Source organism: Agelaius phoeniceus, chromosome 5 (assembly GCF_051311805.1).
Source record: "Agelaius phoeniceus isolate bAgePho1 chromosome 5, bAgePho1.hap1, whole genome shotgun sequence".
In the NCBI taxonomy this organism is placed as follows: domain Eukaryota; kingdom Metazoa; phylum Chordata; class Aves; order Passeriformes; family Icteridae; genus Agelaius; species Agelaius phoeniceus.
Genome location: NC_135269.1, coordinates 4716365 through 4743897, shown reverse-complemented (window position 1 = coordinate 4743897; position 27533 = coordinate 4716365). Strand labels below are relative to the sequence as shown.

General features: G+C 49.7%; 1 protein-coding gene across 1 annotated transcript in view; it reads left to right on the top strand.

The window, feature by feature from the left end:
* Positions 1–25076, top strand: part of CECR2 (CECR2 histone acetyl-lysine reader) — a 115872-nt gene extending 90796 nt beyond the window's left edge. The window contains exons 7-23 of the mRNA XM_054631851.2: positions 1153–1336; positions 2029–2168; positions 2629–2733; positions 3337–3386; positions 5672–5841; positions 6586–6663; positions 11524–11680; positions 15369–15498; positions 15787–15824; positions 15910–16001; positions 16275–16401; positions 17780–18213; positions 19720–19848; positions 19932–20730; positions 22256–23651; positions 24502–24607; positions 24814–25076. Coding sequence (XP_054487826.2) covers positions 1153–1336; positions 2029–2168; positions 2629–2733; positions 3337–3386; positions 5672–5841; positions 6586–6663; positions 11524–11680; positions 15369–15498; positions 15787–15824; positions 15910–16001; positions 16275–16401; positions 17780–18213; positions 19720–19848; positions 19932–20730; positions 22256–23651; positions 24502–24607; positions 24814–24819 — 4141 coding nt within the window. The 3' untranslated portion in view covers positions 24820–25076. The remainder of the gene's footprint in view (positions 1–1152; positions 1337–2028; positions 2169–2628; positions 2734–3336; positions 3387–5671; positions 5842–6585; positions 6664–11523; positions 11681–15368; positions 15499–15786; positions 15825–15909; positions 16002–16274; positions 16402–17779; positions 18214–19719; positions 19849–19931; positions 20731–22255; positions 23652–24501; positions 24608–24813) is intronic.
* The last annotated feature ends 2457 nt before the right edge of the window (positions 25077–27533 follow it).

Below are 27533 nucleotides of genomic sequence, written 5' to 3'. Positions count from 1 at the left end.
GCATGGGGGGGTCCCCTTTTACACAACTCCAGCAGGCTGAGCGAGCCTGGCAACTCTCAGGACTCAAAGTCATATGGACAGATCTTCAGAAAGTTTTATATTTAGGGACATGGCCCCTTTTCCTGAAATTCCTTCCCCTGACATTTTGGGCATTCAGAGTAAAAGCTTAAGTGTCATTGAAATATAGACAGGAGTTCTTTTAGCCTTAAGCTCCATCAGTGGTCTTAAACATGTCAGATGGGGACACTCATTCTCAGTGCTAGATGAGGGTGAGAAATATCTTATTCCTTGGGTTTAATGATGAACTGCTGGCCATGAAAGTAGAACTTAATGTGACCCAGCTAGAAAATCAGAAAGATCATTTTAATAGTAATGTTTATGAAGAGCTCAAGTGTTCAGCTTGATGATCTGGGAGAGTAGAGACGGGGGCTCCTCTGTACTGACTCCTTTTTGGGAGGTGCATTCCTGTTGGGGATGAGCCTTGTTGTGTGGCAGTGTCCAAGCCACGTGTGTGAGGTGGGCTGTGCAGATGTCCTGCCAGAGCCACCAGTGGAGGAACAGGCAGAAAGTGGCAGCACCCGTGGGGATGGAGAGAGAGGAGGCCAGGGTCCCCATACAGCAGCAAAGTGGGGAGGAAGCAATCAGCTATGCAAAGTCTCAAGCCACTGAACCACGGCATGAAAATTTCTTTAGAAGTTGAGAGGAGCAGGGCTTGGCAATGACAGATGTGAAGGGCAAAGGGAAATCTGAAGAAAATTGTCTCCACATCAAATGGAAAGAGTTGGAAGGGGAGCAGACTCAAATTTTGTTGCACCCCATTTTAGTTAAGGGTGGATGTTGATGCTAGCACAAGGCACTGCCCGTTGGGATAGAAAGGAGATGAGTTGCTACCATGTTTGGCTCATTCTGCTTAGAAAGAAATAAGAGTCTGTATATAAAAAGCTGCCTGTGACATGACATCCTGTGATGTTGCAATGAGATTGCTGTGTTTTGGGAATGTGAATGACGGAGCTGCACCCACCATAGCCGACAGTTTTCCTTCAGGTGCTCTCTGTCTCTGCATCATGTTGGCTGCAGTTGCTTGGTGCACCAGGTGTTTCTGGACATGGCAAACTACAGGAAGTACGTAAGGGTCTTTTCTTCCTTGGTTAGATCCCAGACATTTCACAGCTACCTGGAGGACATCATCAACTACCGCTGGGAGCTGGAGGAAGGGAAGCCCAACCCTTTGAGGGAGTGCACTTTCCAGGAGCTGCCCCTGCGCACGCGGGTGGAGATCCTGCACCGCCTCTGCGACTACCGCCTCGACGCAGACGATGTCTTCGACCTCCTCAAGGTGCTTTGGGCAGCAGCGAGGAGGGAAACTGTGTGGCCACAGGAGCTGGGCCAGATCAGAATCTTCCTGGGATGAGAAGGGGTCACAGTGGGTCAGCAGTTCACTTTGCCCTCCTCTGCCTTGCTCAGAACTTGGGCCCTTGTCCTGTGTGGATGTATTCATAACATGGGAGTCACTAAGGAAGTTGGCTGCATTGGCTACTCTTTCTGCAAAGAGTGAATTTGGAGGTGCTTTAATAGTAATGGCAGGGCTGTGAGAGCAGAGACTGCTGCCTTGCTGAGGGATGCTGTGAGATGAAAGGATGGGGATGAAGTATACTGGGGGAGCTGGGGGAGGGTAGAGCAGGGGAGGGGGGGAGGGAGCTTCTCAGGGCTGTGCGTGACTGTCGCCAGCACTAATTAGACCTTCCCTGTCAGGAGCACCAGAGATGAAATGTTAAAACGAGAGAGGCCATTCAAATTAGAGATGCCAATCTAAATCCCTCCCTGGACAGAGAGAGAACGTCATCTTCCCCCTGGAGTAACATTTTCCCAGCTCGGCCGGGAGGAGCAGCTGTACTGCTGCTGTGGCATGGTGGGAGGGAAGGAAGGAGGGAGGGAGGTGTTTACCGAGGGGTGTCATCATGTTTTGTGTGACAATGTGGCCGCTTTTCAACTTGTCACCGTCTGGCGGGGGGCTCCCGGTGGGCGCAGGGCTTGGACGCCGACAGCCTCCGCGTGGAGCCGCTGGGCGAGGACAGCAGCGGCGCCCTGTACTGGTACTTCTACGGCACCAGGATGTACAAGGAGGACCCGGTGCAGGGCAAACCCAACGGGGAGCTGGCTGCAGACAGGTAACAGCCCCTCACACACCCCCTCCCGTGTCTGGGTGCAGCGGCAAGGGCGGCACGGCCCAGGCTGGAGGGGGCTCCTCCGCCTGACTGCTGTTGTGCCGGGGGGAGCGGGGCCTGGGGAGGGGCAGCGCGGGCGGGACCCGAGTTGCCAAGCAGGCTGGGGGCTGCCATGCAGCCATGCATTGTGTCCAGGCAGCCTGCAGCCTTTGTGGCACCGGCAGAGCCTGCTGTGGGAGCGATGCTGCCTGCCCCACCGCATTCCTGCCTGGCTGCCCCGCACCGGCGGCTCCCAGCCAGTGGGAATCCCTCCTCTCCCCTCCCCATCCTGTTGCTGCTCTGATTTAATCCCTCCTTTGGTTGGGATCCTAGCAGCTGTTCCGATTTCCGTGCCCCTCTCCCATCCTGCCAGCCTCGGTTGCCTTGCTGGCAGATATTTCATGGTGGTTTTGCCATTTTTCAGGGGATGTGGGGGGCAGACAAACACCCCAAATGTTCCTGGGAAAACGGGCAAGAGACGAGGGCGACCTCCAAAGCGGAAAAAACTACTGGAGGAAAATTTGCTGAGGTATGGAAGGGTTCTCCCTGCAACAGATATAAAATACATACATTCCCAGAGGGAAGTATAGTGTATCTCTGGGGTTCCCCCAATAACTATGTATATACCATGCAGCCATCATTTCAAAGCAACTCAGAAGTGAAACAAACTCAGACTTGGTGGATGCTTTGATTACTCTCCAAAGCGGATTCTGACTGAGCTGGAACTTTGGTGAAACAGTGGGCATCACTCTTCCAACCACCTCACTTCAAATGCAGTTCCACCATGCAGTGCTAGGGAATTTGCTCCTGATAAAGTATACTTTCATTGTGTGGCTTGAAGCCAGAAATCCTGGCCACTCGAGTCCATATAGATTTTGGGATGCTTCCCTTAAAAACTGAGATACTGTACTTGCTGAACTTCATCCTGCTCCCTTCACTAATAAAAACCTTATGAAGCTATGATAGATATATAATTGAAAATATGTATCAAATGTGTGTTCTGCAGTGTTCTTTTCATGGTTTTGCTCTGCACTGAATAATGTGGTGTTCCCTATTTTTCTCCTCAGAAACAGCTGTGTTTTGGTGATGTGATGTACTTATTGTATCACTCCTTCTCTTTCTTTTTTGGTAGGGAGAAGGCAGAAGAAAGCTTGCTTATCCACGAGACTCAGATAAGAAATGGTAAAGAGATTTTGCAGTATTGGGGTTGATACCACCCGCTAATAATGCTCTTAAATTATCAAAACCCAGAGAGATGCCTGAAAGACAACCCAGCCTTTCTCAGGAGAGTCCTTCTGCTGATGGTTGGGGCCAAGTTTGGAAGGAGGGGCTTGTGTTACAGACTGCCTGGCATTTTGGAGCCTGGGCATCTGCAGGCTTCCTATTTTTCATGGCTGAGTTTGGGATGAAGAAACCTAACCTGCTGGGATACACTGGAATTTAAAGGCTCACCTAAAAAAGCAGGCTGTGAATGGTCCTCAGTCTCCCAGGGTTAAGGTAAAAACACACCCCTCTTGTTAGCAGGTGTGTTTTTCAGATGGGGAAGAGAGTGGTGTCAGTGATGCTAAGATAGGGAAGGAAGAACCTTTTTGATCCTCTCACTTTTCCTTCCTCGTGGCCGTTGGGGGGCTGAGAGTGGTAAACAATGTCTTGGGGGTACCCAGCTAAGGGTTAACGAGGCAAAAAGCGAGTTAGCAACATGATGTGAAAGTGAGTTCAAGGGAGCTGGGACTCATTTGTCATACATGTGTATCCACTGGCTTCCACAAAACCCAGGGACCCGGCCTGCCTGTTGCCTCACAATAAAAGGCAAGGGTGGCATTGTCTTTCCCGTGCCTCCTTCCATTTGCTCTTTGTCTTCAGATTTCCTGGCGGCCACTCCGGCTTCTCCGGAGCCGGGCGGCAGAGCCAGAGCGATGCGCGTGAGGCGCTGGGGGTTTTATCAGATCATTGTCTTCAGCAAATTGTGTCACTTCAGCTGCAGAGTAATCTTCTGCTGGCACAAAGCAGTGCCTCAGTCCTGTTTGCTATTGAAATGAGTTGTCCGTGGGCAGCTGGCAAGGGAATGAGAAACAAGGATGCAGGCTCTAGGGGCAGGATGCAGGTAAGCTCCCTGCTGCACGTGGGCAAGGGATGGATGGCTTTGTGTAGCCAGAGCAGCAGAGCCAGCACAGGGCTGGACCTTTGGTGTCTCAGTTACCAGTCCCCTGTGCATTCCCAGAGCTGAAACTCTGTGCCACAGCCACCGCACCCCAGGCACCTGACAGAGGGCACGTGCTGGAGGGAGCCTGCAGCTTTTCAGCCTTCCTAGGATGACCTGACAGCTTGCATGTCACAGCCACTCACACTTCAGATCCACAAAGACCCAGAGTCAGATTCACCTTTTTTACTTCTTTTTATTTTTCATTGTAAGTTTGCTTGAAAATATATTTAGAAGGTGCATGACATCTGCCAGTGGTGCTGATGACCATTGCTGTCTTTCCTAGAGCCAGTGGTTAGCCCTAGAAAAGTCTGGAGGGAGCTGAGAACCCCTCAGCCTGAAGGTGTCTGATCCAAAACTTTCCCCACTCCAAAAAAAAAAAAAGAGCAACAACCTTTTTCTGCTCAGAGAGCATCCTGGGGCAAAAGCATACAAGTTGCAACCCATGAGGCTTCCCTGCTCTGTGTAAACATTTGTGGAGCAGGAACCACATTCCCTTTCTCCAGGTGGGTGTTCCAACCACAGTGCAAGAGAGCCCTTCCTTCACAATTAATATTCAAATGTTTCACACAAGGTGGAACAGCTCTCAAAGTGTCTTGGTGGTTGGGACATGCTTCAGAGCAGTGGGTGATCTGCTTCAATCCCACTCTGGATCGAGCAGGGATGGGATGTGAACTTTTGGAACTTCCCCCTCATCTGGCAGCCTGATGAACCCTGTCCTTTGCTTCCTCTTCTGCTCTTTCAAGTGCCTGCAAACAAAATATTTCATTTGCAGAGACCAGGAGCATTTGTTTCCCTGCAGAAATGGTTTGCAGTGCTTTAAAAAAAAAAAAGCTTATTTCAAATTACATTATTTTTTGATGACTTTATTCTACTGCCAGACTAAATCAGGCATTTGCAGTTCCCTATGTCCTGCTCTGGTTGACAGCCCCCATTACAAAAAACAAATTAAATTATTTTCTTCAGTCTACAATAACTGGAATGTGGACTTGCTACAGGGATGTCACACTACCTGTGTGTTGCCATGTGGCACCATTATTTCTTCACCTGAGTACTTCCTTTCTATCTCGGCATCACTCTCAGAGGCAGCAGTGCTTCTGGTGCATGAGGAGAGCTTTGGGTCTATAGCAAATGGAATATTTTCTGTAACAGTGGCCTTTGCCAGTGTCTTTTACTCTTCCTGAGCCCTGAGGGGAGAAGAGAAGGGATTGAGAGGAGCTGTTAGTCATAACTGCTGTGGAGATAACATCCTTTCATGTTTTTGAAGGGTCCCAGGGGCCTGGCCGTGGGACATGGTGGTTGCTGTGCCAGACGGAAGAGGAGTGGAGGCAGGTCACAGAGAGCTTCAGAGAGAGGACTTCCCTTAGAGAGAGGCAGCTCTACAAACTCTTGAGTGAAGACTTCCTGCCGGAGATCTGCAACATGATTGCACAGAAGGTGAGGAGACATGACATCCTGTTTACCTCTCTTTGACCACTTCCAAGAGCATGGATGCTTGCTGAGTGAAGGAGAGCTAAATCCAAGCAGCCTGTCAGCCCGTTCTGCTCCCTGCACCTACAGCCTGCAAGTCAAATGGATGCTGGGGCTGTTGAGGATGTGTGGATGGGGGGAAGACTCTCCCCCATGCAGTGACAGTGCTGGAGTCAGTGCTCGAGGATCTGGTTGGTGATTGCACAGCAGTGTAGGTAGGGTGGCTGAAGGGGTTACTTCAGCCGTGGCTTGAAGTCTTGGTCTTCAGCCGTGTCCTGTGGCCCTTTCCTGCTAGCAGGGGATCTCTGTGCTTTTGAACTGCTGCGATTTACAGCCTGGCTTTTCTATGCAAACTGCCTGTGATTCTGCTTTTACTGCCCTTTCTCTGCTGGCTCTGCTGAAGGGGCACTGGCTGCTTAGCTGTCCTAGCTAAGCCCCAAAACTCTGAGGGGTGTTGTCCGTCAGCTGAGTGTTTCCAGGTGGGACAGATCTGGAAAGGGATCCTTCGGCTGGATGGCTTTGTAAAACAGGCTCTGCAGTCAGCGTGCTGTTCTTGGATTGAGTTCAGTTTGCTTGTTTGCTACCCTTGTAAAGCTAATAGGGATTTCATGGTCACTTCTAGCCCTCAGAGTTTCTCCTGCCAGTGTCACCGATGTGCCCTAATTTCCTCCACTCTCTTTTTCCTTCCCTCAATTCTCAACCCTGTTTCAGGAGAAGCGTCTGCAGCGGACAGAGTTTTCTCCCAGGTGGATGTCTGACCATCAGCCCATCAAACCAATCAAGCAGGAGGTGAGGGGGGGTGCGAGGGGGAGGACGACGGAGGGAGGCAGAGCAGATGCCTCCTGGGGGAAGAAATAAACCGCAGCATCGCCATTCAGTGGGAAGGAGTCGCTTGAAAGTGCCCGTGCTGAAAGAGAGATGGGTGGTAATGCCCGTCAAAGGCAGGCTGACACCCGGGGTTTCTATGGCGAGCAGGGAGGTGCTGCCCTCTGGATCGCACAGGGAACCGGCCCCGCCGCAGACCCCGCTGCAGCTGCATATGGAAATCTGCGCTCAGTCTGGGGAATTCCACTTCAATGAAAGTGCTGGCACATTCGAGGCAGTTCAAAGAAAAGTTGAAGAAGGATGAGAGGGCTAGAAGAACCGGCTTACAAAGGGAAATGACAGAAATTCAGCCAAGGGGAAAACGTGAGGCTGCAAACACATGAGGGTGTAGATAGCGCCAAGGGAGAGAATGACTGATGCAGTATGGAGCTGAGCTAGGAGGGGGTCAGCTGGAAATGGAAGTCACAATTTAGGCTGCCTAAAGAAATGCTTATCAAACTGCAGCCTTGTGGGCTCAAATGGCGCTTTCCGTGCCTCCTCACCCTCATCTCCTCTCTGCCCCATCAGTGCAACAGCACTGCTGCTGCTTGAGGGTCTGTGCAGTGAACCAGACCCAGGAAAATGACTGGAGTTAAATATAACCTTTTTCTTTGGTCGGGGTTATTTTTAACATAGATCAGTTTTCCGATCCAGTTCACCACACAGCCCCTAACAGCCACACCAGCACAGGCAGGGACACGGGGCCGTGGAGATGGGGGGTCTTTGAACTGGCAACTGCTACCCAAAGCAATCGGTCAGACAACGCCAGATTAGCCTCAGAGGAAAAAATTGTCTCAATTCTATCAGGCTGAGGCATAATCTCTCACTGTAGATGTAATGGAAACGTAGTTACCTGGTGTTTTGTCAAACCCTGGGAAATTAGGCTGCAGGGAATATGCCATGTGAGCTAGAGTCAGGGGTTCCCCCAAAACAAAGGAGAAAGTACAGGTCCCTGTGCAATAAATGTAATTACTTAGAAACAGATGAATAAAAGGAAGGAAGAACCTCTCATCATGCTGCAGATAAAAGCCTGCCGAGAGGAAAATGAGACCCCAGCGATGGTCAGTTTGGGGCCAGAATTGCTCTCTGCAAAGCCCACCATGCAGGAAGCACAGGGACACGTGGTTGTTCACAGGCAGCAGAAATCCCAGAGGAGGAGGGGAGTGGGAAACACATGGAGCCTGAATGATGCTAATCAGTACCGCAGGTGCTCCAGGTCTGCAGCAGCAGAGGGCTGTTAATTGCTGCCTGTGGGCCAGTGAAACCTTTCCAGCGAGCAGGGGCCCTCCTGGCACATGCTGTGCCGGGACAGGGAGCCAGCCAGCGCCACAGTGGTGATGGTCACACTGCTCCCTAGCAGGATGTGAGGCCATCCCTGCCACGGGACAGCCAGGGAAGTGCCAGCATGTCTGATGGCTTATTCCTCAAGCCGGGTTGGGCAGCCGGCAAGCCTGGGGGACAAAGCCTCAGCCCGGTACAGGTGACCTCCTTCTCCTGGCTGCTGCTTGAGTTGGAGATGTAACTGATCCGTGGGCTCCTGATCCTGCGGGGGATTTCTCAACAGGTGGTTCAGATTAGCTCCTCATTAAGAGCCGCCTGAGCAGCACCCTCATTAGGAGAGCTGCTGCTGCTGCGGAAACCTGAGCGGGGAAGGTTTGGCAGATGAGGGGCCAGGGCACTCAGGGCACCCGCGCCTTCTGGCCTCCTGCCCCTGAAGTCTGATACCCAGTGTCTGGAGAGCAGAGCTAAAGGCAGGAGTTTGGCTCTTTCAGAGTCTCAGGGCAGGGGACAGCAGCGATGTTGTGTCCTGGAGTGCTCTCTGCCGGAGGGAAGGAGGCGGTGATGCCTCGGTCTCTGTGGTGTTTATCCTCTGAGTGGGGAGGAAGCTGGAGAAGAGTCCTGTCCTTTTGCCACCTCCTTCTGCCTCCTCCATGGTCAGGAAGGAAGTTTAACTTGTGCTTGGTTCTTGCTTTTGTCATTCCAACAAGTGTCTGCTTCCACCAACCCAGTAGGAGTTTACTGGTTCGTGTTTGTGTATTTTTTTAACCCTGAGTTGAGTACACTCGTCCCCAATGGACTTAGGTGGGACATCAGGCAGAGGTACCTCTGAAAATCAGGTTGTTTCTGTGTCTGAAGTGTCTCAAAGAGCCCATGCAGCACTGTTGCTGCCCTGCAAGTGCTGCAGGGAGTAAGTGCAATTGTGGGTGTCTACTGCAGTCCTTGGGGCTCACTATGCTGTGTTTGTGGTTTCTGCTTTTCCCTTTGCTTTCTAGATCTGGTAGGATGACACCCTCTCCTTTGTTTAAAAGTGCTTTGTTGATGCCATATTTGTGTTGGCTTGCTCTGGAGCATGCTGTGGATCCTGTGTCATGCCATTAAAGCTGAGGGTGCTGAGTGTGCCCCGCAGGCTTGGAGAGGTTCTGGTGTGAGCACTGCAGCTTGCATGTTGTGTTCCTGTTTCCTTAGGCTATGAGTGATGGAAGTTGTATTAATCTAGGGAAAGGGAAGGTCTCACCTGTGTACCAGCAATCAAAGAAATCCAAATATGCCAGGCTGGCTTACATGTAGTGGTTTGAGAATGTAAAGGCTGATGGTCACATCCTCATTAAAATATCTTGACAGACCAAGTTTGGTGGCGGGTTCCTGCTCACCTCTTTTTCTTTACCTGGCTCTTTTGGTTCCTATTGCAATTTAAAGATTTATCAAGAAAGTCAGAGGAAAACTGTCTGACAGTGGTCAGGATCAGGCCTGAAAGGAAGTTGTTTGCAGCTCACGAGTAGCAAATCAGATGGCAGAGCTTTTAAGAAAGGGATATAAAAAGAATCAGAAGTGGAAATGTACAACCCAATTCTCTAGGATCTTGACCTGTTGTCCTTGTCATAGCACAGTCCTGGGCATCTTGGTGTTTGGATATTGATCAGGGAGGAAAGGTCTGAGAAACAACTGGAATAATCATGCCAAGGAACTGAAAGGATTGCTTTATAAGAAAACATCTAATCTAACTGTAGAAATGTGGGAGTGTTGTGTAAGTGTCTGAGGAGTCCATAAGGTAAAGGCTGGAATGTGACTGAAGAGAAGGAGAATTTATGTTCAGCCAGAAGAGCATAGCTAGGAATAATTGGATGGAATGAGGGGTTGAGAAACAAACTTCAAGCTGATTGTGAGGAGAAGCTGGCTAATCTCAAGGCACCTGAACTCACAGAATGATTTCCCTAGGAAAGAGATAGTTGTGTAGAGTGATAACATTTTGACAAAGATATAAAATGGAAAATAAGAGAATGGTTCCCTTATGGTGAGATGAAGCTCTGAGTTTCAGCTTAAAGGATCAGCACAGAATAGGTGGGTTTTATTGCCCAATCTGTCCCTAAATGCAGGATATGGTCCTAATTTTGTCAAGAGTCCCATGACCCTCTCTTGGACACTTCTCTGCGACTGTTGGTGGGTGAAGCATAATTCTCTTAATGTATTGTTTCTGCTGGTGATGATGCATGGTGCTCATCTACAGACAACTGGAGTGGGAGCTTGTAGGGCAGCACAGGGCTGTGTAGGGGAAGGGGAGGCAGAGGGGGAATGAATGTGCAGTGAAACCAGACAACGTTTCTAGGCCTTCATCAAAACACCCCCAGGTTCCATTCCTGGGCAATGAAACAAGGACAAAATAGTAATCGTGGTGCCAGAATTTTTTATTTTTTTTCCCTGGGGGTTAATAATGGGCCTGGAGAAGTTGATGGTCTGAGCAGCAGCCAACGGACCCCGGCTGATTGCTAATCCTCAGGAAATGCCTTCTGCCTAAGTCGTGGTTGCTGGTTATTCCCTGAAAGTGAAGCTGGAGCAAACTGTAGGGACATTGTTTTTTCTGGTTGATATTCCCTGCTGATATCCCTGTGCAGGATTAGCTTGCTTTGCTCTCACTGGGATAGCATTTGGTTCTTTTGGCCCAATGCATGATGGAGGAAGAATATCTTGGTCACAGGGGTAGGAGTGGCTGGTGGATGACTGATACATTTGTCTTAGAACTAAATTAAGGTAATAAAGATAATTCCACACTTCCATATACATACCTTATACTTTACTGGAGAAATAGAAGCAGGCAGTCCCTGGTCTGGGAAGCCTGAAGTCTTAAGTAGGATCAAACACAGCCTTGCAGCCTGCTGGCAGTGAGGAGGTGAGAAAGTGGGGCAATAAAGAGCCAGGTGTCCTTGAATGAGAGAACTGGTTTTGGGACCCAGCAGGAAAACTGTCCAAACAAACAAATGAGAGCCAGTTCAGGGGAGATTAGCACACAGAAATTTTGAACAGGAAAGGAAAACATTCCTAATGATACCTTGATGCAGGGCTGTACCAGATGCTTTTCCTATTGAAGTATTCTGTGTTTTGCAGCAGAGACAGGTTTGGCAAAGTAGTCCTTCTCACACTTACAGTCAGAGCTCTGCTAGCTGGAAGAGGTAGAGGTGTTGTGTAAGGGTGTCAACAGCCTGAATCCTTTGCCCAGAAGGGAAGAGAAATGCGGGCGGTGCATCCCTGACAGAATGGCAGCTTGTCTAACCCATCGCTTCTCCTTCCATTGTCCTTGTGTCAGTAGGATTTCATTGCTTGGCAAATAACTTCCCTTTCCATGTTGCTTTTCATCTAGGAAATCGTACATTCAAATCCTTTTTTCCCCCTTTTTTTCCTCCCAGTCATCCATTGTAGGTGTGCTTTAATACCTCCTTCAAGTAAACCTGCCTCTGCTCAGCATTCAACGAGCCACTGAGTTACAATTTTTGGTGCATCACTGTGTTACAGGTAAACCCAAATGTGCTGAGCTCAATGGAGAAGCAGAGGCGCAGAGAGGAAGAGGAGGAGCGCCAGATCCTTATAGCAGTGCAGAAGAGGGAGCAGGAACAGCTGCTAAAGGAGGAGAGGAAGAGGGAGATGGAGGAGAAGGTCAAAGCAGTGGAAGGTAACGTGGAGCCAGTGTGGAACAGGAGTGGAAGCTTTCAAAGTCAAGGCTGAGATCTTGAATTAAAGTCTGCCATTTGCATTCCTCCCCTGCCAGACTTGCTAATGAGAATCTTTTCTTGTGCTTACCTTTGATAAGTTGGTCTGAGTGTAGTTTCTTTTCCTTTGTCTGTCCTCTCAATGTTGGTGGCTGTTCTCTAGGGCACCTTTAGACTGTGTTGTCTTCTTCAAATTGTGCTAATTTTCTTCCTTGCCCCAGCTGTAAAATTTTTTTCTCCTACTATTCATGTTGTTTCTCAGTTCTGTCTCCCCACTTGCCTCCTCATGATTTCCCTGTGTGCAGGATTAGCTTGCTTTTCTCTTACTGGGATAGCATTTGGTTCTTTTGGCCCAATGCATGATGGAAAGAGAATTCCCTTTGAGGAGAAAGGGAATGGGATAACATGGGAGTAGCAAGAGTAGTATTTTTATATTACTCCTGGCCTTACCAATTGGAGAACTAAAGATGAAGGGACAGGCTGCATAGAGCACCAGAGGTGGCAATTTCAGGTGTTGGTCTAAAACGTTTGTGGTTGTGAATTAAATGTTGATTTAAGCTGTACTGGAGCAAACAGCCATGTTGTGCTGAATGCATCAGATCAAGGCACAGACAGCAGGCAGTATATGTAGGTATGGGTGTCAGAGCAAGCTCATTTCTCTCTGTTGGCCTCCCTTATGGGGCATTCCTTTAGCTTTCCTTCCACAGTGACTGGCTGGGCTGTTGTAGTTCCATGGAAAGGCTGAACGTCCTCAGAAAGCTGTGGCAATGTGGAGCAGGATCAGTATAATTGAGTCCCAAAGTGGATAAAGAATCAGAAAAGGGAAAAAAAATATTAAGTTCATGCTACTCTTGTAAACTTTCCAAAATGAAACAGTTTGCTACCAGATGTTTGGTAGGAGGCCAGATATTATCTAAGAATAGCTTCTTTTACCTGCTTACCTTTCTAACCATTAGAGAAACCAATTACTTCCTTGGCCTTTGTGTATTCCTGGTTGCTAGTCCTAGCTAATCAGGTGCTTTAAATCTAGACTCACCCAGCTCCCATATCTGCCACAGATATCTGCTTCCCCTGGCAAATTGCATATCCTCTGTGGTTTAATGCTTCATCTTTATCGACAAAATTAGTCATGAAGTTCCACAAGAGCTGCAAAGATAAATGTTCCTGTAAAATAGTTTTGGTTTGTTATAAGCCACTTCCTTTTCTGGGTAAATGCAATCATTACATCACTGGATTCAAAGACATCAGAACCATGCAAAGAAACTGGTGTGAGGTTGAGCAGTAGCCTCTTTCAAGAGAAGTTAGCATACATTCTTGCTTTTATTGGCACAGGTGCTTTAATTTTGTTTTGTGCAGTTTCTTTCACTTAGTTTAAACTCTTTTCTAGTCCATTTAGGCTTAGTCAGGAGAAGTCTTCTTTTAAGCTGGTGCAAAACCTGTTTGCAAAGGTTATGTTGACTTGTTCAGTTCAATCACTACAGTATTTTTTTATCCCTAGAATCAGCAGCTCTCCAGGTAAAACTGGCTTCTTAATGATCTTTTCTTAGTACCAAGCACACCCACCACTAGCATTTGTTGTCATGACAGTTCTTATGATGGAGAGGAAATGATTTGAAAATTAAGTCATTTGTTTTACTTGGTTCAGACTTGTTAAAACTGGACATCTGACAACAGAAATTTTAGGGTAACAAAGATTTTCCTCTAATTTTCAGTCTGTTTGGAATGTAGTATTAATTTTGCATGGCCTTCTGTAGAGGGAAGATGTGGAATATCTTCTCTGTGATGAAGTTCACTTCTCAGTTTTGGATGGCATTCCTGTTTTAACATCACATTCCTGTTTCCAGCCCAAGATTACACTTTCCCCAGCTCCAACACAGCCCCCAGGTAGCAAGTTTCCTGCTGGGCCCATCTGCACTCTCCTGAATTTATAAGTTAGGGAAGCTTTCTACATTTCTACCACAACAGCAGGTTAGAGTTTCCCAGTTCTCTTTCCAGGTGCTGCTTCAACATAATCTCTCACATATATGAGTTTCTATGAGGTATTTTTTAGGGCATTATTTAGATTTTGAAAGCTGCTGGGTAGGACTTGACCTGGGCCAACAGTATGAGAATGAGCTCTGCCACTGATCTTGAACACACAATGTTAATCACTAGCTGTGGTAGAGGCTCCTGCTATTAATCCTAGCTGAGATCTGGTACCAGGGTAGCACTCCTTGATTCCTGTCACTTTACCAGGTCAGATCCTTGGCAGACCTTGGTGGATTTCTACAATCTACACAAGCTTTACCTCTTGGCTGCTGTTGTCATGACATTTTCCATTTGCTGCCCAAATAATCACTTCATGTTCTCCTCAGCTTTCTCACTTAGGCAGCCATTGCAATGCCATCTAAGGATTGCAAATTTTATGAAAGCAGCATGAATTCTGAACAGTGCTTGGACTCAGATATTCTCTGTTACCTGAAATGGGGTGTTGGACTTCTGGTCAGGCAATTCTCTTAGATTCTGTGGGACACCTTAGATGCAAGTCCTATAATCCCAACTTCAGTGCTACCCTGAGTCTTCTAACAACAAATCTGGGCTTTCTTTTACCAGTCTTTGACATATCTGCCAATGAATGTCCCTACAAACACTCACCTTGTAGCTATTCCTACTTTTCTTGTGCTTTCAACCTCCATCCCAAATTTATTTTTCACTGACAGAGTAGGGCTTTAATAAACATTTTTCCACCGGAGGTGGTATCTCTTGAGTAGTTGGCATTTTCCAAAGGCAGAGCCTCTGCCAGAGTGTGTTAGCCAAGTCTCCCTCATCTTTCTTTCACTCTGGGTGTTCCCTGACGTGGCCTGTTCCTGTGACATCTCTCCCTGAACATTACTTTCACAGAATTCTGCTCCTGCAGAAGGTTGGTCCAACCGCAGGTGTTTCACAAGTCAAATGAATTCAGATTTCCTATAAGAAAAAGGAAATGAGCTTCATAAGAGCCCATAAACTTTCTATTATGAAGCAATCTGTTGGCCAGCTGTCTGGTTGCAAACCACAGGTTATATTACCAGCATTGCTTCTTCCTGTGTCTCACTTCTTTAAACGAAAGCTGTCCCAGTGGCCCTCGTGTGTGGCAGGTTGCTCACTCTGGCTGCTGGCCATGAGGACCCACCTGAGCAATCTTCCCAAAGCCAGCCATGGAGGATAACAATGACCCCAGTTACTCATTGCCATTCAGCTGGTAGAACTTCCCTCCCTCAGTGCTGCTCCTCATCCCATTCCGTGCAAAGGCAGCTGCCTCAAGTTCACCTGCCTGAGGTGAAGCCCCTAAAGGAAGATAACAACAAGCCAGTTCTTCCCATAGTGCTGTGCTGTGCCTAGGGCTGGGTGTTGGGCTTCCCTCTTTGTGCCACACCACTTCTGGAAGTTGCCTAAGGCAGCATCTGTGTTACAGTGGTGCTTCAAAATCAGTGACTGTAACCAAGGGAGGATGATGAGGCGTGGTGATGGTGCACTGTATTCTCACCTCACCTGCTCCTGTGCTGGTGCTGCTTTTGCTGAAAGAACAAGACCATCTCACTGGAGCTCTTGAGAGCTGCAGGAACACCTTCTGTTTCCCTGCCAAATATGGGCCAAGAGTGCTGAATGGTTTTTCATCTCTTCCCACTGCAGAACGGGCCAGGAGAAGGAAACTTCGTGAAGAGCGGGCGTGGCTGCTGGCACAGGGGAAGGAGCTGCCCCCTGAGCTTTCCCACTTGGATCCCAGTTCCCCTGGCAGGGAGGAGCGAAGGACCAAGGACATGTGAGTACACAATTGGGCATTGCAGCACACAAGTGTATTGAAGCAGAGTAAGTATGGCAAGGAGAGGAGTGTGATCATTCACAGGAATGCAGCGGGAGAAGTGAGGATGGAGAGCAGTGAGAGGAGTAAGCTGAGAAACATCTGGGTTTGGTCCATATGAGAGGAGGGTTTGTGAGGAGGCCTGCTGGCCAGCATGATGGCACTGCATGGGTGGAGGAGAAGATGAAGTACAGAGCATGTCTTATCTATTCTCAGTCTGCATATTCACTATGGTGCTTCCCATTACAGCTTTGAACTGGACGATGAGTTCACAGCCATGTACAAAGGTTAGTCCCACTCCAGCTTTCTCAAAGTGAAATGCTTCTGTGTGTTTGTGAGTGTAACCATTCACCTTTCTCTTGCTACTGCCAGTTCTAGATGTGGTGAAGGCTCACAAGGACTCTTGGCCCTTCTTGGAGCCTGTTGATGAATCGTATGCTCCCAACTACTACCAGATCATTAAGGTATGGAAAGTGGCCCAGCCATCTTGACTGATGCCCTTTGTTGACTGGGATGCAGTTTTTTGGAAGTGTTTTGAAGTTTGATGGGCTGTATCACTCTCACAGTTGATCTCCATGATTCTGGCAGTCCCTTCTAGCCTTACAAGTCAAGAAAACCAAAAATGGTTGGCTGCCTCTCTGGAGAGCATCCTCTGCTGCCCATGCCCTCTCTGAGCTCTAACTTTGTAAGCCCCACTGTGCTTTCTGTAACTGAAGGGAAGTTTGGTTGTATTCCAGGCCCCCATGGATATCTCCAGCATGGAGAAGAAGCTGAATGGAGGTCAGTACTGCACCAAGGATGAATTTGTGGGTGATATGAAGACTATGTTCAGGAACTGTCTTAAGTACAACGGAGAAGGCAGTGGTAAGAGCAGTAAGATGTTGCATTTGTCTATTTGCAGTGCTCAGCCAAAGCAAGCAGTGTCCTCTTCCTCCTCACCAGTACTTGATTTGTGATTGTGCTCTTTCAGAATATTTTTGGGAGACCAGATGAAAGGGTAATAGTTACTGAGACCTGCGTTGGGTTTTAGTGAGGCTTTTAGCACAGTTTGGTCAGGCTGAATTGGGTCATGGCATACTGAGGACTGCCATGGTGGTAGATGGTGAAGGCAGAGCACACAAAGAGAGGAGAGTCTGTTTCTTTGGAGCTCTTTCCTTCAAGTGCTTTTGTGTGCCCCTTTTCCTCATAGTAAGTAATACAGAATGAAAAGCATTGCAGTCTGGTTAACTTCCAGTGTTTGTTGAGTACCACAGGAAAGTGAGGAGTGAACCATGCCTGTCCTTTGGATGGAAAACATAGTTTTTAGCTTCCTTGGCTATTGAAGGAACAACATGAGTGTGCAAATGGGAAATCCTGGGTTTAATTGCCACGCCAATTAAAATTCTATGTGTTGCTTAGATAAGAAATCAGTTCCCATATGGTGGGTCATCACTGCAGACTGTCTCACCAGCAACACCTGGTGAGAAAGGGAGAGCAGCATTAAGAACAAATCAGCTTGTTGCTGTTGGCTGCAAGTAAAAGCATACCTGCACTGCCAATGGGAGAACTCTGTTCCTCAAGGAACTTCAGGGTTAGTTTAGTGGAAACAACTGGAAAGTCGCTTGCTTTAAGGCTTTGTTACCAGCACCTCTCACATGTCTTTTCCTTCCTATCCACTCAACAAAAAGTAAAAGCACATCTCAGCAGAACTGTCCAGTACAAATGATGCAGCAGGGACACTGGTGTTGGCAATAGCTTTCGTGTCAGGGTCAACAAGTGCTTTGGAAACTACACAGATAAATGTGTTTGCTGATTTGCCTCTGTCTTGTGGCCCACAGCAGAGACCTGAATGAGTCCAAGAAAAGCCTCTGAAAGTAATCAAATAGCATTGCTGGAAGTTCACATTTCTTCTCTCAGCACTCCTGCTGGCTAACTGTGCAGGTCACACATCTCTGTGAGCAGAGGTGGTGCTCCCCTAATGTAATTCTTGGCACTAGGCTGGAACACTGAGTTAATGCTGACTCTGCAGGCCCTGCTGCCAGTGGTACTTTGTCATGCCTGTGTGCCTGTCCTCTGCTGGGGTTACTGAACAGAACTGATGCTGTGTTGCTTATGGAGTTTAGGAACCAAAGCCAACTAGTTAGAAACAAAAGTCTTCCTTGGAGAAACTTGGCAGAGGGGAGATGATTTATCTGATGTTGCATAATTGCTTAATTGCTTCTCTCTACGAGGCTCTGACGTTCTTGGGGGTTTTTGACTGCAGAATACACAAAGATGGCTTACAACTTGGAGAGGTGTTTCCACCGAGCAATGATGAAGCACTTCCCTGGGGAAGATGGAGACACAGACGAGGAGTTTTGGATCAGAGAGGATGGGAGAAGAGAGAAGAGGAGCCGGCGGAGCGGCCGCTCCAGCACAGGCAGCGTCTGGACTCGATCACGAGACCCAGATGGGCCCGGCAAGAGACAGCAACGCCTGGAAAATGGAGGAAAACCTCCTCCATATCGAGCTGCTTCCAGGGCTCCTGCTTCTTCCTCCTCTTCCTCTTCCTCCTCCTTCTCCTCGTCCTCTGTGGATGACCCAAGTGGCAACCCCATGCAGGCTGCTCGAGAAGTGGGCCCTTCCAATGGGCGAGGCTTCCCCCGCTCCCTGCAGTACGGCGGCATGCCCAGCCCTGTGCCACATCCTGGACAGATGGTAAGAGAGCAGCTCCTGCTGTCCTCTGCCCGTCAGGACAAGGGAGGGAGGGAGGTAAAGGAGAATGAAACTTCCTACCATTAAATCCTTAGTGCACGTCAGGAACCTTTTCCCAGAGATAAAGGGTCAGAGCTATGGTTCCTCCTTTCAACCCTTAGATTTAAACTGGTGCAATTTAAGTCTTTGCCACATTAGATGGGGGCAATCTCCTAATGTTTCTCATGGCTGGCATGTCCCAGTGTAGGTTGCACAAACTGATTGCCCCCTTCTCTTCTCTCCTTGGAGAGTAGCCCCAGTGTGCATGGAAAGCTGTAACATTTCTTCCCTTACCCCCCAGTTTATGAAACTGAACAATCTGGTCTTCTTTTGTCTCAATTGTTTACAGATGCCTGGTAACTTCGTGCCATCTGTGTACTACTGCATTTTGTGCTTTGAGTATTTATAAAAGCAGTAAACTGAATCAAACAAAGGCCACCCTGGACTGCAGCAGTGACCTATCTTTAGCCCAGCATTTCTTCTCTGAATGCCACCTCTGTTCTGCCTCCCTTCTGGGCTGTTCCTCACTCATCCTTCACTGCCTTTTCCATTTTAACCAGTGATTGCTTGTGGTGTGATGTATCTGCCGTTCTCCTGAGATCTAGGCTATCCCTTGCTCTTTTAGCTAGAGATCAAACACAATTTTTAGAGTGATTCTTGTGCTGCAGATTGTGGGAGGCGGTAGGAGAGCTGGAGGCATTGAGTATTTTGAAGGAAATCCAGCACACTCCCTGTTGTCTTCCTGCTTCCATACTCTTGTGGTCCATTCCTCTTCTTGAAGCAAACCACTGCCCCCTCCAGCCTTCTTTCTTGCAGCCCAGTATTTGGGTGGCAAGTGAGTGTATTGCAGCCTTAAGTTCAGGGGTGAATTGTGGTGGTGTTCGCAGGAGTCCCAGGACGAGGGAAGAGATGAGAATCTTGACTCCATGTTTCAGAAGGCTGATTTATTGTTTTATGATATATATTATATTAAAAGAAAATTATATATTAAAACTATACTAAAAGAATAGAAGAAAGGATTTCATCAGAAGGCTAGCAAAGAAAAGAAAGGAATGATGACAAAATCTTGTGACCGACCAGAGAGTCTGAGACAGCTGGACTGTGATTGGCCATTAATTAGAAACAACCACATGACACCAATCACAGATGCACCTGTTGCATTCCACAGCAGCAGATAATCATTGTTTACATTTCGTTTCTGAGGCCTCTCAGCTTCTCAGGAGAAAAAATCCTGGCATGGGGATTTTTCAGAAAATATCATGACGACAGTGAGTGGCTGAGGTGTGACAGAGTGACTTTGATAAGGCTGTGTCACCTCACAGAAGAGAGTGTGCAGCTTTTCCACAGTGCCTCCAAAACAGTCCAGCTGCTTATTTGTGCGGTTACTCCAGCCTTGGCTTCCCCTCACCTGCAGTACTTCTGCTGCTTTTATGCACTTCACAAATTGTTTTATTTCTCCCCGTTCCTCAGAGACCAGCGGTGCCAGGAACCTTCGGCCCTTTGCGTGGATCCGATCCCACCAAGCTGTACGGCTCTCCGCGAGTGCCCGAGCCCCATCCCGGAGACCCGGTGCAGCAGCACCAGCACTTTGCCATGCAGGTGAGCCCCTCCCGCGTGGGCTGCAGCACCCCAGGCCCCGCAGGCACCACGGCTGTCACTGAGACCCACCTCTCTCTCCGCAGCCGGCCGTGGGACTGAGCGAGCACCGTGGGCACCGCCTGGGCACTCCGGAGAAGCAGGCGTGCGCGGCGCCGCCCCACGTGGCCGGGCTGGGCCCCCGCCTGGGCTCCCTGCAGCTGGGCCGCCCGCCCGATGGCGTCTACCCACCGGCCCAGTTCCAGCAGGGCTTCCTCCCGCCACGGCACAACGGGCCCCCGGGGAAGGCGCCCGAGGGCTCGGAGGTGCCCCCGGGACACATGTACCGGCCCTACAAGTACCTGAACCGCGCGCATCCGGCCCTGTGGAACGGCAGCCACGCCGGCCAGCCGGCCGTGGGGCCCGAGGAGAAGGCGCCCATGGGGCCGGGGCCCTCGCTGCAGCCCCGCGTCCTGGGTCACATGATGGACCCCCGGGCCATGAGGCCGCCGCTGCCTCCCAGCCAGTGGAGCGAGCAATCAAATTTCCTACCTCACGGGGTGCCTCCCTCAGGGTACATCCGACCGCCCGGCAAAGGCGCCGGCCAGAGGATGCCGCAGCCGCCGGCCGCTCTCTTTGGGGGACCGCCTCAGGTTCAGAGAGGCTGCCAGGGCGGGGACTCCATGCTGGACAGCCCCGAGATGATCGCCATGCAGCAGCTGTCGTCCCGCGTGTGCCCGCCGGGTGTGCCTTACCACCCCCGCCAGCCGCCCCCGCCGCACCTCCCCGGGCCCTTCCCCCAGCTGGCTCACGCTGCCTCTGCCAGCAGCCAGCCCCCAAAACCCATGGGAAATGGGAGCTCACAGGATCCAACCGGCCAGACCATGGACATGGACAGCAACCAAGGTAACGCCCTCAGTGCCCACTGGTAGCACTTCACCTTCCCTGCCTGCATCTGTCGCCTCCACCGCTCAGAAAATAATTCAAATCTTGATTAAATATTTGGGGGGAACAGAGGTTTTACACAGTTTTGGGGTTTTTTTAAATCGAATTTGGAATACATTTTCTACTCAGGGCATTGCTTAGATTTTTCTGGGACTGTTTTGTTTCACTGAGACCTGCCAGAGGTCCCCTCTGTCCCAGCTTTACCTGCAAGTTATCAGTGTGCCACGAGGTGCAAATGCAAAGCATAGTCTGTAATGCTTCTAGAGCTCACCTGGAGTTAATATAAAAATTGGATCTGCAGAGAGTTAGGTAAGGAGAGGAGATGTTATGTGAATAAATGCCTTAAATATACTCCTTTGAGTGTGTGTAAGTACAGCTTCTCCTCTGAAATGCACATCTGCCTTATGAGCTCTCAACATCTTAAAATCTTCACACGCCAGGGCTGCCCAAAAGCCCCTGAGCAGCTGTGTCAGTTCAGGTGGGATGGCAACATGTCATGCATGCCCTTACCAGTTTCTTTCTGGTTCAATTTTATTTGTTCTATCCGGTAAACTATAGATAATAAAAAGGAAAGAACCTTAAAAATAAAACCTAATGTAGAGATCAAAAAAATTCAGAGATCAAAAAAATAACTTTTTCATTAATTCTAGCTGGTAAAGTAGAGATCAAAACCCTTGTATCTTTTATCAATCCCTTGTGTGCCTTGCACTAAGAGGAAACTCTTTCCTTGTGTGGCATTGCTTAAAAGTTATCATCATAATTTAGCTTGCTGGATTTAGAACACAGACAGGGGAGAACACTGAGTGATTGCAGGACAGGGCAGTCTCATCTGCAAACCACAGTTGGTTAAAATATGGCTGTGATCAGCTCTGTAGTATCTCAGGGCGTGGTGGTGCTTCTGCCCAAGCTGGATGCAAACAGGGTTTGTGGAGGGTGGGCTTAAATTTGATGTTAAGAAGAAATTCTGTTCTGTGAGGGTGGTGAGGTACTGACACAGATTGCCCAGAGGAGCTGTGCCCATCCCTGGAAGTGTTCAAGACCAGGATGGGAGGGGACTTTGAACAATCTGGTCTAGTGGAAGGTGTCTCTCTCCATGGCAGGGCAGTTGGAACTACATGATCTTTAAGGCCCCTTCCAACCCAAACTATTTTAGAATTATGTGACCGGAAGGGATAAGACAGCCTGAAATCAAGCTGCCAGTACACCAACACCTTATGTTGCTGTCATGTGGACCCCAGCTCTGCCTCTCCTTTGGGCAGCCTCTGCACACCTCTGTGTCAGAGCAAACACGTGTGCCATGTTATTCCAGAGGGGCTGTGACTTAGCGGTGGCTCGCAAACTGCAGTGCCTACCCGTGCCATCTTTCACAGAGAGATGCAACTGATGAGTAGTTTTTAAAAGAGCACTTTTAAAAGAAGCAGCTCTTAAAGATCACCCAAATTTGCAAAAGTTACACATGTGTTTGACTTCCTTCCCTCTCTTTCAGTGGACGCACTGGCGGGCATGGACGAGAAGGCTCAGTGCATCAGCATTCCCGACGGGGCCTACGCCAAACTCCTACCTCATCCCAAGCTCCCGCTGCCCATGGAGTGCACGAGGCGCGCCATGCCCCCGGATGGGGAGGGGGATGGCCCCGCTGGGAAGGGCGACCTGAAGGCAGGGCAGGGCAAAGGCGCATGGTCAGCAGAGAGCGGCTACGCCGGCGACCCGGGCTGCGCGAGGGACCTGGGGCCCGCCTCCGAAAGAGGGGGTGCCCTGCCTCAGAACGGGGCGGCGGGCGAGGGGCCAGCAGCCGGCCCTGAGGGGAAGGGGCTGGCTGCCAGCCTGCTGGAGAAGCCCCTGTGTGGTGGGGGAAAGGCTCTGCCCGAAGCAGCCGTGCCTTGCATGGGACAGGGCACCGGCCTCCCTGGCGTGGACGCCACCTCCATGGGGGCCACCCCCAACCAGTTTCATCCCCTCTACATGTCCGGTCTGGAATACCCAAATTCAGCCGGGCGGTACCACATCAACCCAGGCCTGCAGGGGTTCAGCCCCGTCATGGGGGGGAAGCCACCTCCTCCTGCCTCCCACCCCCAGCATTTCCCCCCGCGGGGTTTCCAGCCAAGCGGCGCCCACCCCGGCGTCTTCCCGCGGTACCGGCCGCCCCAGGGAATGCCGTATCCTTACCAGCCGCAGCCCCAGCCCTCCTACCACCACTACCAGCGACCGCCCTACTACGGCTGCCCGCAGGGCTACTCAGACTGGCAGAGACCCCTCCACGCCCAGGCCAGCCCCGGCGGGCACCCCGGTGCCCACCCGTCCCTGGGCAGGCCCCCTTTCCCGGAGCGGGGCCTGCAGGGCTGCGAGGCGCTGAGCGCCGCCATGGCCTCTCCCAACCGCGTGGACGCAGCCAGTGCCAAAGAGGTTTCTCCGAGTGACGGGCAGGAGCTGGGGCCTGAAGATGAGAAGTCCGAGGAGTCCCAGGAAAGAGCGGAGAGTCCCAAAGAGTTTCTTGATTTGGACAACCACAATGCAGCCACTAAGAGGCAGAGCTCAGTGGCAGCGGGGGAGTTCCTCTACGGAGCCCCCCCGCCACACCTGGGTGCAGGGATGGGATTTGGCCCATCAGCTTTCCCTCCCCATGGGGTGATGCTACAGACTGGCTCTCCTTATGGATCCCGGCATCCTGCCAGCCACTTCCAGCCCAGGACCTATGGATCGCCCGTGAATGCTCACCTGTCTCATCATCCAGCCTCCGGCCAGGCCAATGGCCTCTCTCAGGAGGGCCCCCTGTACCGCTGCCGAGAGGAGAACGTGGGTCACTTTCAGGCCTTGCTGATGGATCAGAGGGGCAGTGGAGGTGGCATGGGGGGGCCACCCCAGGACTTGTATAGACCCTCGGGGTAAGATCGTGTTTTCTGCAAGAAGGCAAGGTGGGAGGGGGGTGATGCCTGGGTGACCATCAGTGTTGGATACCCTTGAAGGGATATGGCTTCAAGTCACAGGAGATGGCAAGTCAAGTTGAAAGGCTAAGAGGTGGCTCTTGGACTCTTGGAGTAAGAGTGCTAAGATGGAGAGAGGGTCTCATTGCACCTCCTTAAAGCAAGGAGCACTCGCTGTCATGGAGAACCTGTCAGCCTGCTTCATCCATCCCCACACCAGTGCTGAGCTTCCCCTGACAGTGTTTTGCTAATGTCTCATCAAGGGTTGAGCGTCTCTTAATCACACGGACTCTTGCCATTTTCTTTGCAAATGTTTTATTTAATCTTGCTTGTAGTGGGGCAGAGTCACTGACTAAAGTGGAAGTTTGCCTCTTGTTGTGAACATCTTTATGTTGCCCTCTTTTTGTCCTCTTGCTTTGCCCCTTCTCTCTGTGTCAAATTTCCATCACAGAAAGTTACTTCTCACTAAGACTGCGTATCACATTTTATTCCCAAGTGGAAAATACTGCTACTTCAACAATTCTCTGTTCAGTTTTTATGAATGTCCTTCAACTGTTACTGTTTTGTCCTCATCACAGCATCAAGTCCTTCCTTCTTCTAGTATTCAGGGAACTTGGCTTAAAGCTAAGCCCATGGGGGAATGGCATGGGTTGAGGGCTGTGTTTTGGGGGGAAGCCAGACAGAATATACAAGACAAATGCTTGTATGCTAATGTTGTATGTATGCCTTCAGTGAAGTAGTTTTAACCAAGAGTGGGGATTTGCTCCTGACATTCATGTGCTAAAACTCTCTCCATTCAACCTGACTGCAGAATGCAAATGCATCAGGCTCAAGTTCCTTTCCCGAAGATGCCTACAGCAACCATGGCCCGGGAAGATTTGACATCACAAAAACCATCAGCGTTGCCTCTGGATCAAGTAAGGGCTGCTAGAGAGAGCAGAGCTGAAATGCAAGTCTTTCTCCTCCCAATGGTTAAAGGATTGAGGTGTTTGGTGAGGGTGGGAAGAACTGGAGGGAGCTGTGAACTTGGGCAGATCGCTAGCATTAGCTTTGAACTGGTTGCATGCAATCACGAGATTATTCCTTCCTAAAGCTGCTCCAACTCTTGTTCTTCCTCTTCCAGAGCTAGTCCAAGAAAGGACAGACTTCATGAAGACGAAAGCCACACGTGATTTGGACAAGGGAGAGGAGGGGCAGGCCCTGCTTGCACCCTCCCCTGGCCCCAGCAGCATGGAGCTTCCCGGGTCCGTGGAGCACGACGCCGTGCCAGATTTTGTGCTGGAAACCCGCAGAGGTGCTGGGCCCAGCCAGCCAAGCAGCTGGATCACCACACAGGGCACCCCAAACCAGTGGCTTTCTGTGACAGGAGACTGCGTCTCATTCAGGGTTTGAGGGATTTTTTGGGTGGGGAGGGTGGGGTGGGGGTGGAAACTTTCATTGACTGCTAAACTCAGGTATATTTTTCAGGGTGGAAGAGGACGATGATGGAATTTTACTTGTAGTATTAACGTGTGTGTGTTTTGGAGCTGGATCCAGTTTACAGAATTTAACCTGTTGCCTTTCTAAATAAATTTCTGTTGTTGGTGAATGTATTGTACATAATGGGGGAGGGGGTGGGCCCAGCTTGTAGTGGGCTTAGCACTGGAGGAATCATGAACTGTTTACAATCATATCACACTGAAATCTTTCAGGATAGGGTGAGGGTTTGGGGGGAGTGGGGAGAGGTGAGGAAATGTGTGATGGATGACTTGCTGTTCTCCTTACTGTCCTCTGCAACCAAGACACGACCCCATGGCCGGTTGACTTAATAGCAGGAATTGCTCAGGAGCATAACATGTCCTCCTCTCTCTCTTGTCTTCTTCCTCCTTCCCCTCTCACCCCCACCTCCACCCCTCTGGATCCAGGGCCTGAGTGCACTTCCAGCTCCTGTCATCATGGGGGAACAAGGAAACCAGGACCAGGAATTGAAACCAGGGCAGGACACCCATGGCATTGTCCCTTCTGCTAGTATAGTACCCTTCTCCCTGCCTTTCTGATAGAAGAAATGTGTGCTCTAGAAAACAGAAAACGGCATAACTGGTCATCTTAAAACTTATTTTGGTGAAACCAGTGCAGCTGCAGGTGGAGCAACACCTATCCAGTAGAACAATTTTGTGCTAATCTGTACTGCCCTGCTGCCCAAGAAAAGTGCCCACCTCTTTCTCTGACCCTGGGCTAAATTCACTTCTTAGCAGCAGTGAAGCAGAAAGTGCCACAGGCTTCCTGAGCACTTTTGCTGAGGAGGAAGAGCAAGGGGCTGCCTTGGGGGAATGGCAGGATTACTGCAGTGTGAGCCATTTGTTGGATTTGGCATTTGCAGGGTGCAGGTGAATTGGGAAGCACTCAAGCACTCATTCAGAGTTAGATGTGGAGGTTGATTGGCTCAGAAGCCGAGGGACAAAAGGGCTGCATGCTGCAGTGGAGTTGGTTTTACTTTGTTGTCAAGCAGCAGGTCCTACAGGGCCAGTGGAGTACTGCACTGGGAAGAGCTGTCTGTGCCAGTGCTTGGACAGCCACTGCTTGTTCAAGTGACTTCTGTAGGAATTTCATCTGCATTTATTCACATCTTACAGCTAACAAGCAGTTGGTTATTCTTGGGGAAGCTGGAGTAAAATAGGGGAGTTGTTAAGTTGTGAGACTGGGCAGCAGGAGCTGCTGGGAGCACAGCTCGTGTGAGCAGGCTGCTGGTTGCACTGGGATTGGACAGTGGTTGAAAAGAGGATCTGCCGAGGAGTGGGACAGAGGATGGCAGCAGCAGGAGGACAGAGCAGCATGCCCTTTAGTCTGTGTGATGCCAGCTAGAGGAGGAATACTGCCTCCAGTTTCTGGAGGATTTTTCTGTCTGCCTTCTTATTTTGGATGGTGCCATCACCTATATCTTTAGCTGGATTGCACCAGGATGCAGGACTGTACTGCCTTCATCCTGCTGTGTAGGTCTGCCACAAGCTGGCAGAGCTGTTCGAGTAAATGGCAGGTAGCATCTGACTGAACCATTGCTCCTTCTGTCCTAAGCTTTTGGAAGAACAAAAAGCCTAAAAGATGAGAAATATTCTTTCCTGAAATAGTTGGGAAAAAGGAGGACTGCCATGTTAGTGCTCAATGAGCCTCACTTCTCTTGCTACAGTACTTTTGCCTCTGATGAGCTGTGTAAGGCCAAGGCATTTTCCAAGCCTAAAAGGAGTTAAAGTTCCTCGTGTGATGGCACAAGTTTGCTTCCAGATGCAGCTCTTACCCACTGCTGCAGCCAGCCTGGGAGCTGGAGCTGCTGGCTGCTTAGGCCAGGCAGTTGCCTGGGACATCTGTCAATGTACTGGGAATGGCTTCCAATATCTATCTACAGATGCCATTACTTTAGGAAAGGGAAGGTGGAATTTTTGGTGTGAGTTTTTTTTTTCATTTGTATTCATCTGTCAAGGAGCAAAATGGTGCAAGTATAACTCCTGAAAGACAACAGTCCTAGGACAAGCACAGTTGCTTCTCCTTGTAAAGCAGTCTTCACTGTAGATATAAAAATAATTGAAAATAACAGATTTAAAAACAGAGGAACTGGAAAATATAGCAACGCATTTTGTAGCAAAGCATTGAAAACTCTGGAAATGTGGATGTAGATTCTGCAAAGAAGCCCTGCCATACTTCAGCCTGTCTTCTGTATCACAGCCAGCTGAATATTTGAATGGGGCTCTCATTCAGCCCATGGTGAACGTTGCAGAACACAGGAGGGTTTTAGATGCTAAAAAACTCTCCAAGCAGGCTGAAGCACACTTCAGCTGGAACTGGCACTGAAAACATGGTTCTAGTGGTCAT